The following is a 14,046-nucleotide window of genomic DNA, read 5'->3' as shown; positions in this document are numbered from 1 at the left end:
GAAGTGACTGCATGTCTGGGAGTGCTGGCTGCAACACCACATGAAGAACAGGCAATGGGGTGCAAAGGCAACATCCCCTCAGTAGCTGGGTAGGGCTTTAGCCGGTATTCAGAGGTGTTGCTCAGTATGCTAATAGGGCACAATAAGGGTCTCTTGCCGTATCAGTTTTGTAACTGTTTGAATGGCATGCTCTGCCTCGCCGTTACTCTGGGGTTATTTAGGGCTGCTGGTTACAAGAACATCACACCTACTCCTGAAAACATCTCCTCTAAACATGCTTAATCGAAATAAAGCAGTTTACAGCTACTTATTATGTTTGAATTTCTTCTATATTCATCTCATTATGCAAAGTGACCAAATGTATACTCTCCCAAATCTCGTTAAGAGCAGGTCCACCCATTGACCCACTTTTTACCCACTATTTTAGGTCTTTCTGACCACTAATCAATAAAAATGTTTTCATGCAGCTGTAAGATTTGAAAATCATGATATCACTAAGAAGTCAGAATTCCCCCCACCTTGTCTCAGTGGCCAAAGTGGCATGGACTGAAACCACAAGAAATGATTCCCAGTGTCAATCTAGCCAATTCCCACTGGCAGTGTTTGAGGTATTGTATGTTTATTGCATTAAGCTGCTCACAATCGATGAGTTTAGCGTAAGATCCTTACTATAGGTTCAGCAGGGGGACAATATATATTTTTTGGAATTGACCTGTAGAGCAAATCCTTCATCACATCCATCAGTCTGTCTCTCTGCGGGTCTGTCTGCCAATAGGATCTTGGCCTGTCCTTGATCCAACTGAGAGCCTGTCGGACAACAGGCAGAGAGCAGGTTCACTACTGATTAATGGGACAACACTTAATAGAGCCTGGCAGAGGTCAGGGAGAGGTGGAGTCAGAGAACGGGCATACCGACTGTGAGGTCCTCAGAGTATTCAGCCAGAAATGCAAACGTTAAGTTTTTCACATTAGTCAACTGACAAAACAACCCATAAGTCTTGCTCAGGTATACTTTTTTGCTCTTCATTAATTGGATATAGTGGTCAAGAATGGCACATGACTTTCTCTTTGTCTGTATGATGTTGTGATGCTTCGACAATGTGGAAGTAAGTGAGGAATAAGAATGAGGAAAATATACTGCATTAATTAATGTGTTATGTAGCTCAAGTGTATTTCCTTACTTCCTTTGACTAAACATTTACCCTTGAGATTTCTGTTTTTTTTTATTGCTGGTGTAAGTTATTCAGAATAGACTATTAGAGTGGGTCTTCGAATTTGGGGCTATATGTGGTGAACATCTATATGTGAAGCAATACCAATTAGAAGACAGTCCAAAAATAAGTATTCATTAAATGCTTTATTCTGACATTTGCATGTATGCAAGGTAAAGTGAAAAGAACTGCTACTGCAGGTTCTGTATATCTACGTTTACATGCAATTTAATCACCATCTTCTCATTTAGGAAGGAAAAAACTGTAGAAGTCCTCCTTCAGTTATACACAGGTTACTGATAATGTCCTAGATCTACAGTGTTGTGTGTTCTTTTTTGTTCTTCATGACACCGAAATCGTTTGGTTTCTTTTGTGAGGGAACCACAAAACAAATGTAAAGACACAGCAGCCTAAAACTGCTAGAAGGTCCATGAGGGGGACCCTGACCGTCCATGACATTTCCCTGACTGTTCTGTGATCCCTGTGATGAAGTAAAGTCATGCAGCTTAAGCAACCTTAGTGAAAGCCTATTACAATGCTCTATTTTTCTGCCAGGTGGAGTAGTGATTTGGGATAGTGCAGAGTGGTGTGATGATCTGAATATTCTGCCAAATCAAAAATCCTCTGGGTACCAAACATTATTAACTCTTCTGGCTGCTCTGTCTTAGAAGCTGATCAAATATAACAAATTGAAATGTCCACAAAATACAACTGTTAATATGACTAAGACAAGTCTTAAATGGCAGCATTTGAGTGACCAAGTTTTGCAGTTTCTTGAGAAACCTGACTTCTTTTCTGTCAACTGTCAATAAGAAACCATGTTTCCAGGGCCGTAGAGGATAAGAGAAACCCTACTTCCCCAGGTAGATTTCTCAATTTTCATACGCAATCAGAGTTCTAATCAGCTTTCTACAATATTGCATGTGCAAAATGCTGCAGACAGGCCAGCATTTTGGTGAGACAGGCTGAATTAAAAAGAGTGATCAATGCAAGGAGTTTTTAAATGTCTGCCCAAAGTGTCAGCTAAAGCTAAATAACACAAAGCCTGTACTTGTCAAACCTTTTCAGTTTGCTTTGTATATATATTTATATAACTGTATATAATGTTAAAATTAAGCTATTCTCTGTTTATACTGGTGGTATGCATGATTGGCATGTGTTTAATAAAGTTATTTCTTTCCTAAAGTCTCACATTTTCAGGAGGAAACGTCGAACAACACACGAGGTATCCTTGATTTTCCTTCCATCTGCATGATTATCATCATTCCAAACATCAGACATTCCTCATTAGTCATAATTTTTCATCATTCATCACATGGTTGTCTCTTGTAGAAAAAACAATGCTGTGCATCTAGCTGTTTACTCATTGTGAACACATTTAAGCAGTCCTTCTGACCACAACACTCTTGACCCGAGGCTCTAAATTTTCCACAAAGAAATGGGGAAAAACTTTCTTCCACAAAACACTGATTTTTGTCCCCCAAATAGTATTTGTCACACCTAGTTTCTTCACAGGCGGATAGTAAAGGCAATAGTCGAGGCCCATTTATTCATTATTATTTTTATTATTATTATGTTATTCAACTGTAAGTAGTGTCTCTCTGTTGCTTGTTTTTTTGCCACAGTAAAATATATATTTTTTTATCCAGTAGTTACTGAGAGGACTGATGTTGTCCTATGTCTTACATGCATTTCTTCTGTAAATGCCAACATACCTTCTATTGACGAGAGTATTTGAAAAGCATATAAGTTTTGGTTTGCTTTGTTGGAGATGACGTCTGTTGGCTTTGGGAGAATAAAATCAAGCTGTAGCCTGAACCTCTGTACTAGAGATAGGTCAGAGTAGAGCCACAGAGCAAGTCTCCCGAAAATTGCTGAGATTCACTTCCTTGCCGAAGGACACTTGAGCGCGTAACTCGGGTTGAGGTGTGAAGTTATTATTACGGGGTCGCTTGTATGACCACAACCCCACTCTGGTCCCCACTGAGTTTTCTTGTATAACTGCACTTAGAAAAACTGTTCTTACCAATTACACTTTGATCAATGATGACCCTGTGAAGTCCAAGTTGAATTCAGAAGAAACACTGAATTAAAAACCTCTTAAAACTATTAAATATTCAAATCCTACTTTGTACTGAAAAAGAAAGATTCCAAAAGATGATGATTGATGATTATGTTCCTCCTCTGGCTTATTACAGGTTTATCTAAAAAGGCTCTTATCTTGAAAATGTTCAGACTGGCAGCATTCATGCTCTCATTATTTAAAGAACATTCTGTGCTTCTGCTTTATGATATTGCATAATTACATTCAAGTGGGGGAGATGAGCCTTAGTCTTTAAAATGCTTATGTTTTCTAAAGTTTTGCAACCTGTTTCCTGGAAATCACTTTGAGCCTGATGCACTGGCATAGAACAAACTGCCACTTTTAGTTCATGGCAGATGTTAGTAAAAAGGTATTCTACATTTTTAGTTAAGCTTTATATAATGTATTTATTGTTAATTATCCTTTCACAAAATTATTTTCAAATGCTTGATACATGAGTTAGAATTTCATCTCTTTTTTTGCTTCTAAAACAACAGTAGAGGCTTTTTAACTTTTCGAAAGTTGTCTTTTTTTTTTTTCTGTCGTCAGAATCAATGGAATAATTTAAATGTAATTACTACCTCTTAAATAGAGTGCTCGTATTTCATCCATGTGACACCAAGGCAGTGAGTTGCATGGGAAAGTGGCCTCTTATCTGATGAGTTTGACATCTGTAGGCAGTGACCCAGCAGTGATACAGCGGCCGATTTCATCAGCCATCAGGACTCCTGCAGCATTCGGTTTTCCTCAGATAATGGAGTGTTGGCAGGCAGGAACATGTAAACTGGCACAACATGAACCCACAGCAGAAACGAAACTGCTTCACCTTTTACTCTCTGCCTATAATAGCTTTCTCTTCTGGTTCCCTTCATGTTGCTCTCTCATTTCTCTCTCTCACCTTTTAGCTTTCTGGCCTTTCCCCTCTTTTATTCATTTCTCCAGCTCTCTATCCCCCACTCTCATGATCCCTTGTCTGTCCCAGCCAGCTATGTCTGTCTATCCAGTAAATGAGTTTCTAATGACTTATTGATGATGGTGCAGCTTTTCTTTAGAAGAGAGATTGCAACCACCCAAGAAAATCTTTATCTGGATTTTGAGCTTTGTTAGTTTTAGTGTTTATGTTTAGTTTTGTGTCCCTGACACCAGAAGCACTGTGCACTGTGGTAACAATCTGCCACACATACTGACGTACTGTTCTGTACTGCATAATTGTTACTTTACCTCGATACAATCTGTAGTCTAATGCTCTTTGTTCTAATCCAGTGTTAGCTCCTTGCATATAAATATGGATGTATCTGGTATATCTGGTATTGCCCAATAGGTTATCAGATTTTGCAGTACAGGCATGCCAAACATTTCCGTTCCAAAAATCCAGTGTTCTTTTGGCTAGTGCTAAAACCAGGCCAGTCCCTTATTTATACAGTATTTTGCTTAAGATTTAGTTACATGTAACACTGGACAATTGGAAATTGTTGTCTTGCCTAAGAAGACACTACCCAAGCAGCTCTCTTTATGTTTTCTGCACCTTTTTTGTCAACACTCTCAATTCACCTCAATGCACCTCTCTGGTCTCATTTACTTTCTCCACATGTTCTCTCTATAATATCGTCTCATGCAGACACACACTTGATATCATAATGTTTACTTTCTCTACACAATTCAGTTACAGTTAATTGCTATCTCATATCCCTACTCATATGCATCTTTCCATTTATTTCTCACACTTTTTCCTCACTCGCGCACAGCTCAACTACATATTTTGTTCAGTTTTTTTTTTTTTTTAATCTGTGGCCATATCTACTTTTGTACTTTTACATGTCCAATTCCCTCTTCCTTCCTTCCAAAGATTATTTTTAAAGACGCTCTGTGAGTCAGTGATGACTCCACATGTTTTGACTTCTTTTTATTCCTGCTTCTCAAAGTGGGGCATGTTTATGGACTCCACCACGCCCACTCCCATGCCTGGCTGGTGAGCCGCCCTCTCAGGTCAGCCTCATCCCTAGCAGCTCTTTCTGAGTCAGAATCGCTTCATTTCTAGAATACTAATATTTCCTCCAGGAATTTATTGTACTGACAACCATGAAGCAACATACTGGCAAATTATATGTTTTTTATATTTTTGATAGATTCTCTCCCATTTTCAAATGGGTAGTTTTGCCCTTGTCTTTGTCAATGCTGACTCCCACTGTTGGCTTAGGTAAGACATAGAAGAAGCCCCATGCGGATACCTCAAACAAATTGTAGGCAAATTATTAATGTAACAACATGAACATGAAGCCTCATTGGCTTAAAAACCTTTTTAAAAATGACACTGCCAAAATGTTTATTGAGGGACTGTGTTATCTCTGCACCCCCAGGCATAAATATAAAGGTCAAAGAAAACAAACGTGCAGTAACTAGAAAATGATCCAATATTGCTACAATGAAAATATCCACAATACAAAATAAAAAAATTAAAATGGACAAAATGACTTAAAGATGTTCCTTTAGGAGGAAAAAAATCAACTTTTTACAGTGTTTTTCCTTTTTAAACAAATACCTGGTTCTGCATTTGTTGCTTTCAACTTGTCTGCTAAAAACCCTGTTCCCTGTGTGGTTTATCAGGCGTATGATCTAGTACTGGGTCCAATGCCGTGCTTTCTAGCTGAAACATTTTAGCTTTGCTCACCTTGATATCAGCGTGTCAAAGCCCTCAACATGGTTTTCTGTATTTAAGTGATGGCAGTGGATTCTCAGTCACACTGTGCCATGCAAGCGCTTGAGGGGCAAAACAAAGAAGACTGTGTACAGCAGCTGCTAATATTACATGCCTCACTCTAACCAAGCAGAAGCCAGGTTATGTTAAAATCAGCTTAAGACACAAGGTTTAGAATAGATAGTATACATTTATCATGGATTGAATCTAGCAAGTAAAGCCATTAAACCCAGAAATCAGAATAAAAGTAGACAAATTAAAAGTAACTAAACTAAACTAACTAAAATTTACATGTACTTTTTTAAAGAACCATTTCCATTTACTCATGCCATCATCATTATGTCATTAAGCTCATTACGTGTCAGTCTGCACACCAGAGAAAAGCCGTTTTTAATTAATAAAATACATGCAGCCAAAATGTTGGTGTTTGGCATGTCTGAGATTAAATAAAATGTATTAATCTATTTAAAAAAGAGTTTTAAATATTAAAAACATTTTAATTACTTAGCCAAAGGCCCTTATTGACCAGGAACTTATTAAAATAGCAGAGAAACTCCGACTTGCTTTCTTTCTTGAGCCTTAATGAAAGGTTCTCTAAACATGGCTGACAGCAGTGCTCATCGCTGACATCAGAATCTTGTTTGAAAGTGAAATTAATTGGGTGTTTGTGAGAAACGAAGGCAAACTATTTAGACTGGCCACAGCTAAGCTTGTCCACTTTTTGAAGCCCCCCTGGCAGGTAAATAACCCTAAATTGGAGCTTGTTTTCTCAATTTTTGTAGCTGGTAAAAGTGGAATTGATTGATAGCTGAGGCCGTGGCATAAAGTGCGAATGCTTTTCTCCCGGTGTCTACCTGGAGTAAGTGACCAGCTCTATCTCATCCAAACCATTCTGTCATCATGAGACATTTGTGGACACTTTTAGCTCCTTGCCTTTTTGTAACCTTTGCTCAGCAGCCTCTTACCAAACACTGTGTATGTGGTGATAGGAAGAAGTGGATGCAGAGAAGAAAAGAAACACAAGAACCAAGCTGACCCCAAAGTTGACCCCAAAGCTGACCCCCAACCAAGAGGAGGTAACAACCAGACATGTATAACTTATGTATTTTGTGACTGAGAGATTTATGTTCTGAATTGACAAACCAGCATCAGGAGGGTAAAAGGGTAGACGTTTAAATTAGGGAAAACAAAAAAATACTACACATTATATTTATATACTGTATATATTTTAATAAATATACAAAGAAATCTGGAATTAATATGCTTAATTTTCTCCTCTAGTGAGGAATCCTGCAGGTCTTGTCCACAGACATGACAGGTCTGCACTATTGCGAAATCAAATGCATGTCCAAAAAATGATTTCCATGTATATGTAAAATACATCTGAGGTTTAAATTTCCGGGTCACAACAATACATTTAAAGCAAAACTGGGAAAGACATTTTCTACACATATATATTAATCCCTACTTTAATGCATGAAGACATCTAATGAAATAAGAGATTTTGTTATCTGAACAAAACATTGTTAGTTTCTTTTGAGAGGGGGCAGATTTTAGTTTTGTCATTTGAATGTACGTTGTGGTTACCTTGGACATTAAACAAACACCTACATTCCTTAAAAAAATAAATACAGAAGTTAATATTGGAGAAGAATGCACATTGTGTTCATGTTATGCATTATGTTTTCAGATTTCAGAAATGATTATAGTTACCATTGACATGTTAATATTTCATCTCTTAATTTATGAGAGAAGTCGCTCTACTCGGTTGAACACGACATATTGAATATTGTCTTTGCATTTTTTCAAAACTAATAATGCACCCACTGAAAACTGGGTAAGAGCTTCCACTTAGTTTTTATTTTTAAATTCTGTTCAGTTAAAGTTGGGCAGTTATATTTAACATATATGCACATTGACCTAGTACTGTTGTCCTTTCATTTGAAATAAATGTTAATTTTAAATGTATTAGAATAAACAGATAGAATAAACAGTTACTTCAATTTGTGACAAGGCAACATTGTACAGTCTTAGTTTGCATTAAATATTATGTTGATGTCAAACTTTACTTCTTGAAAGGTATGAAAACTTCTGCACCCTGCTCTAAGTCATGTTTTTTTGTATGCTTGTACTATTAGTCTGTCATCAAGTCCAGTGTTTAGAAATGTTACTAACTGCAGATAACTGTCATCTGTGATCAGGTCTCTTGCCCAGCGGGTCGCCAAGATTCCCAGAGCAGCATCCGCAGCAAAAAGGAAGGAACCCTGCAGAAGATCGGAGACTTCCTGCAGAGCTCCCCCACGCTGCTCGGCTCCAAAGGTTAGTGTGTCAGTGTGTGACTATTTACAGTTGGAGAGATTTAAACTGGTTTGTTGTAGAAAAGCATGAGATTAGGGAGTAGATGTGGTAGAAACAGCAAAATGACTATTGACATCACCTAATTAATCTTTATTGTGTCACTGTTAATTTTAACACAATTTTAATTTTAATTTTTAAATTTTAACAAGATAAACCATGAAAGGATATTGAAAGCAGTGGAGATTGAAAAGCAAATGGTGATGAAGTGAGGTGGCATTAAATCAGCTGTGATGCTTGCCATTCTACTGATATTTGGGAGTGGCTGCATGTTTTTCTAGAGGCATCTGGCAAAAATAAAAATAAAAGTGAGCATTGCAGCAAATAAATCCGTGTGTATAACCCAACAGAGGACAAGCAAGGACAAACCCATCAGTTCCTTCTGGAGTCATTTGGCAAAGGATAACTTAGGTTTGACAAACTAATAGAGCAAGGGCATCCAGTGGAGCCACTGCTGATGACTTAGAGGAGAAAGTTAAGATGGGAAACATATTGGAGCGAGCTGGACTCATCTGTGTTTTATCCTCAGGGGCCAGCGGTTTACTCGATACATTAATTGTCACCCCCAGGTTCCAACACAAGGGTCTGTCATCTGCCGCCATCTGATCCCTCCCCCCATCTCATTTTTATTCTTTTTGCTTGCTGTTGCTCCCTCCAGTTCCAATCCTTTATCTCTTATCTTTACCTTCACCTTCACTTTCATCATTTTACCTTGTCCTCTTCCTTTCTTTATCTGTTTTCTCTTCATCACTAATTTCTTTTCAATCTCCACTGCTCTTTCTCCATCCTTTCCATCCTCCATGTCACAAGATACCAACTCATACCCTTTCTTCTGCTCCAAGCATATATTCCTCCCATCCTAATTCCCTTTCTTTCATACCTTGCAGCCCCCTTTTTATTGTTCAGTTTATTTTTTCATAGTAAATTCCAGCCACTAGCATTAAATTTACAAATGCAAAGGTAAATGTCATGCAATGTTCCCTAACAAGACCAAAACCAGCAATGTGGGTGTGAATTGACAATGCAGAGTAGAGGCTGACTGCTTACCCAGTGATGGTCTTTATTTACAATACTTACACTGATAAGATGGTTTAGATGTATTGATGAAAATATTTATTCTTTGTGAAATACGAAGGATATACAAAGAAACATCAGGTGGTTCCCCAACATGAAATTATGTAGCCAAAGATCAATCTGAAGCATCTAATCAGTGTGTTTCTCTTTGTCTCCATCTCTGCAGCCAAGAAGATGATGAGTCTGATGAGTGGTCGAGGTGATGCAGATTCAGCAGCTTTTTCTTTGTCCTCCTCATCCCTGAGTCTAAGAGCCAAGAAGAACAAAAAGAAACTCTACAGGCCTGAAATCTCCTCCCCCATGGACATGCCATCACACCCAGTAAGTCTTAGACACAAACACATACACATTTAGTATAGAAAAGCTCTTTATACATTCACACAGCATCCCCACAGTGAGGCATCATTGATTTAGTACCCTCAACATAATTGTGTTTAGCAACATTCTAGCAAATGGGGGCTCACAAAACTACTTAAAAATGACATTGTTGAATTGTTAAAATCCGCAACTTTTGGCTTTTCACTTTGCCACAGCAGAACGTGTTCTGCACATTGATTTGGCATAAGTTTTTATGCTGGATGTCCTTCCTGCTGCAAACCCCTCCCCTGGGCTCTGGACCGGCACCAAGGTGGCCCTTGATGATGGGTTAATAAGAGTGTGCCTGTGTACCTCTAATTAGAGCCCTGGAGTTACACACATTCAGAAACATTCTGGGTTTTTTTTTTTTTTTCAGATCATCAACAGAGAGCCGGAGGAAAAAGAGAGTGACCATCAGATCATTAAGAGGCGCCTTCGCTCTAGGATGGCTAAATAATTAACCTTCACACAAGTCTTATTGCCTAACACTATCTTACAAATGAAGAGAACCTTTAGCTGCTCACGATTACAGCACATTATTTTATGTGACAGGGGTTAGAAAGGTAAAGTAATTTTATTTAATCAAATTCAATATTTTATAATTAAAATTGCTTTACTGTTATAGTAAAGCAAAGGCACTATAAGCTAATAGCCTCCTCATTCCCCTTCTCTCCCCACCTATACTTAATGCACAAACATAAGTAGTGTCAATCTTTTCATCTAACTTGCTAGAAAAATTTAACCAATTTTTAGCTTTGGACAGTATATCCCCTGCATTTTTCTTTTGTTACATTATTTATCATCTGCTCCAATTCAACACACTAAATTTCAGTCAAAAATTTTATACATTGATGTGCAATTTTTTTATTGAAAAGTCTGGGTTGTGCTGGAGTCTGGTTGGTAGTTTTTGTTACTGGTTTTATATGTTCTTGCAACTAAACTACCAATAAATATTTAGTTATTTTTGTTATCTTACAATAAAACTCTAACTTTCTTGTTCATTTCTCAGTTAGTAACATTATCAGTTTCTCTGGATGTCCAGTACTCTGTAGTTACTTTGTGTTCAGCCTCTCACAACAGCCTCACTAAACTCCTGCTGCACTTTATCTCTTTCCAAGAACAAATTTAAGAACAAAACACACAGGTTGACTGACCAAGGATTGTTTGTAGAGTGCACTCTGCGTCACTGTATTCTGTAAAGGTGAGAGAAATGTAACTGTTCTTTTTTTACTGTACATGATGTTGTCAAGGGCTCTTAGTTTAAAAAGTTTATTGTTTCACGATTTTCTGAAATTGTGCACTTTTCTGTCAAGCCATCACGTTCTATTGATCATAGCGGTTGTTTACTTATTAAAACATTTACATTTTCTTTGTGTCTACTTACTATTGTGACTTGTTTATATGCTAAACATTGGAGTAATTGTGCCTGAAAATGATGAACATTTACCTTTTAATGTGTGTATTTAGTGTGGAACTGCTAGTAAAAATTCTACACACAGGTGGATTTACATGTGAAAGACCCACAATTGTATGTTTAAAGTATTTGTAACTCAGCTGTGAAAGCCTGAAGTCAATACTCATCCTTCACCTCATGTATAAAAATTAACATATCAATCACCTACAGAATTATATATGAGAATATTGCTCTGTTTTCAAGCACTTAAGCTTGGAGAAGCAGTTTTGATATTTGCAAGTAATGACACTCGCTGTGTAAAGGTGGGAGAAACAAGGACGAAAGCCGCTGCTGACAGCGAGCCCCCTGGGTGGCTGATGTGGGAGGTGGACTGTTGCTGTGTTGTGTGGGCACAAAAAGAAAAATTCTTTTAGTAAAGAAGTAATTTAGCTCTCCTTCAAATTGGTGGAGGAAAATGTGAGTGACACAGCGTTGATTATCTTAAGAAGTGGCAGCTGATCAGAGGTGTCTCCATCTCACACTACAGGGAAATTTGTTCAACATTTACATGTTTTTCTTCCAGTGGAACAGAGTCCTTCAGAGCCAACACTGTGTGGAGAAGCTACTCTACCAGAGAGGCGGCTGGTGTCTGGTTCATCAGAAAACATAATGTGTAGGAGCCTGGACTGGGTTCTGCAAGCTTGTTCCATCATCGTGTGTAAAGTCCTTTTTAGGTTCTTAGAGACTAGTAATTACCTTCTAGCTGCTGAACATCTAAATCTTTTTTAAATCCTCGTTTTAAAAACCTGATTCTGTGTCAAAGTGAAAGAGCAGTGATGTAACTAGAAGGGCGGCTGTAGCTCCGTTGGTAAGGCAGTCCTCCACGGTCAGTGGTTCGATCCCTGGTCCCGGCTACGTGTCGAAGTGCCCTTGGGCAAGACACTGAACCCCAAGTTGGGTCAGGTGAGCACCTTGTATGCCAGCCACCACCATCGGTGTGTGAGTGTGTGTATGAATGGGAATCAACATTGTAAAGCGCTTTGGATAAAAGCGCTATATAAGTGGCCATTTACAGCAGAAGAACTGCTTCTCAAAGTATGGCTTTGAGAAGCAGTTAAGTTGCAGTTTACATTGATCCAGAATCAAATTCTAAGCAGTTTAGCCATAGGTTCAAATGTATGTTTGTGTCAAAGCCAATCAAATTTCTCAAGGCATTTCTGACATGTAGTGCCCTAAAATGCTAGTCTACGAGTCCAAATTTGAAGAAATTCCTCCAAAACATTGCTGTAGTTGCAGCCCAAGTAGTTTATCATTTAGACCAAGTGGATGCTTGTTTCGAATGGAAAGAAATTCCCTCAAAGTGTTCATAAGAATGGACCGATTTGAGGTCAGTGACCTTTGACCTCAAAAATCAAATCAGTTCATTCTTGAGTCCTGCATTTGAAGAAATTCCCACAAGGCATTGCAAACATGTTTGTGTCTTGCACCACATACGTGAAAATGCACAGAGCAGTTAGTTTCACATCACATTTGAAAATATGCCAACTGAACTCAAAAGCATCTTAAACCCTATGGGCTGGTTCTAAACACGATGTGGGGTTAGGGAAAGGGGCCAAACCACTAGTGATTCATTTAAAATCTGAATCTGGGTTATGTCAAAAACAATGCTCACTAAAACATGAACCCATCAATGCTATCAAAGCAGTTTGAATCTATACTGCGCTTGGGCATGTGAAGAGTTGCCTGTGCAGACACCAATTTTCCTCTTAAAAGCATCAGTGGTACAGGACCGCCAGCAGAATCTTTTATTACCACATTTGGTAATAAAAACAAAAAACATTGATGCATTGTGGAATGGAATTGTCCAGATAATGTAATACTGATTACCTCATTCTTAAACAGCACAAACATAAAGGGTCTTATTCTAAAGAGAACAATAACTTGAAGATCGTTATTACAATGTCCTTCTTTTTACATCTTTTAAAAAATGGAGAACAATAAAAAAAATGTTATGCCAATATTTTTATCATGACTGTACTAAATTTTAGAACAGGTATTATGTGCTAGACCTCATTATTCTTCTAATATATAGAAGTATAGACGTACTGTGCCACACTCAACAATATCAGAAATAACTGACAGATCGTGAAAAGTACCCACATGTGATGCTGCCATTGCCCCGTTCACTTTGTCTGCTTATGAGTGGAAATTCATTTGAATTTTAACTTCACAGGTCACAACACAGCTTATGGAGCTGACAGATTGGATTTAACATAATTTAGCATATGGATAATTGAGCCCACTCCACTGCTCATTAGACCTGTCAGTGTGAAGAGCGGACTGCCTTTATGCAGTCAGGTGGTCGTGTGAATGTTACATATATACAGGCCTATTACTCAGTTTATTTAGATTCGACCTGTGCTTTTGATTCCATTGGCAACAATAAGCACTGACAAATTAACCTCATCTGACCTAATATAAAATTCCAGGTCTCACCTTATATTTAATTCCCTGATCGTTTAATTCACGCTGCCTGTAGACAACTGTGTGCTTGGCATGTGCACATTGTGCTAAGACCGGTTAATAGTATAGGAAAAGGCCGATGTCCATTTTTTAAAATGTGGCTCCTGCTGCAAAACTTTTCAAGGTACATAAACGATCTAATTTTAAAGTGCGTGTTCACTTTTGCTACCCAATGGTTAAATTAGAAGAAAATGTGTCCCATTCTCTGCAGACCACAAACGTGGGTGTGGACTGATGATTGTGGACTTGCACATGCTGTGCTAAAGAAAAAAAGAGAAAAAACACAATCTGGAAAATGATAGATGGCAGCACATTGTCAGCCGTCCAGAGGCACCACACTGTGGATCTGAATCTG

At 38.2% G+C, this 14,046-nt stretch overlaps 1 protein-coding gene across 4 annotated transcripts in view; it reads left to right on the top strand.

Annotated features, from left to right (window-relative positions):
- The window catches only part of kif20ba (kinesin family member 20Ba), a 42,316-nt gene extending 31,172 nt beyond the window's left edge, over window positions 1–11,144 (top strand). The window contains exons 31-35 of one of the 4 annotated variants that reach the window (XM_067511898.1): window positions 2,398–2,436; window positions 6,979–7,065; window positions 8,191–8,308; window positions 9,585–9,739; window positions 10,152–11,144. In XM_067511898.1, the coding sequence (XP_067367999.1) occupies window positions 2,398–2,436; window positions 6,979–7,065; window positions 8,191–8,308; window positions 9,585–9,739; window positions 10,152–10,232 (480 nt within the window). In that variant the 3' untranslated portion in view covers window positions 10,233–11,144. Of the gene's footprint in view, window positions 1–4; window positions 2,363–2,397; window positions 2,437–6,978; window positions 7,068–8,190; window positions 8,309–9,584; window positions 9,740–10,151 lie in introns of those variants that run through there. The other 3 variants (XM_067511906.1, XR_010914942.1, XM_067511928.1) reach the window with 3 other exon arrangements.
- Window positions 11,145–14,046: the final 2,902 nt, after the last annotated feature.

Source organism: Channa argus, chromosome 1, assembly GCF_033026475.1.
Source record: "Channa argus isolate prfri chromosome 1, Channa argus male v1.0, whole genome shotgun sequence".
In the NCBI taxonomy this organism is placed as follows: domain Eukaryota; kingdom Metazoa; phylum Chordata; class Actinopteri; order Anabantiformes; family Channidae; genus Channa; species Channa argus.
Note: the sequence above shows the minus strand (reverse complement) of the source record. Positions and strands in the feature narration are given on the sequence as shown.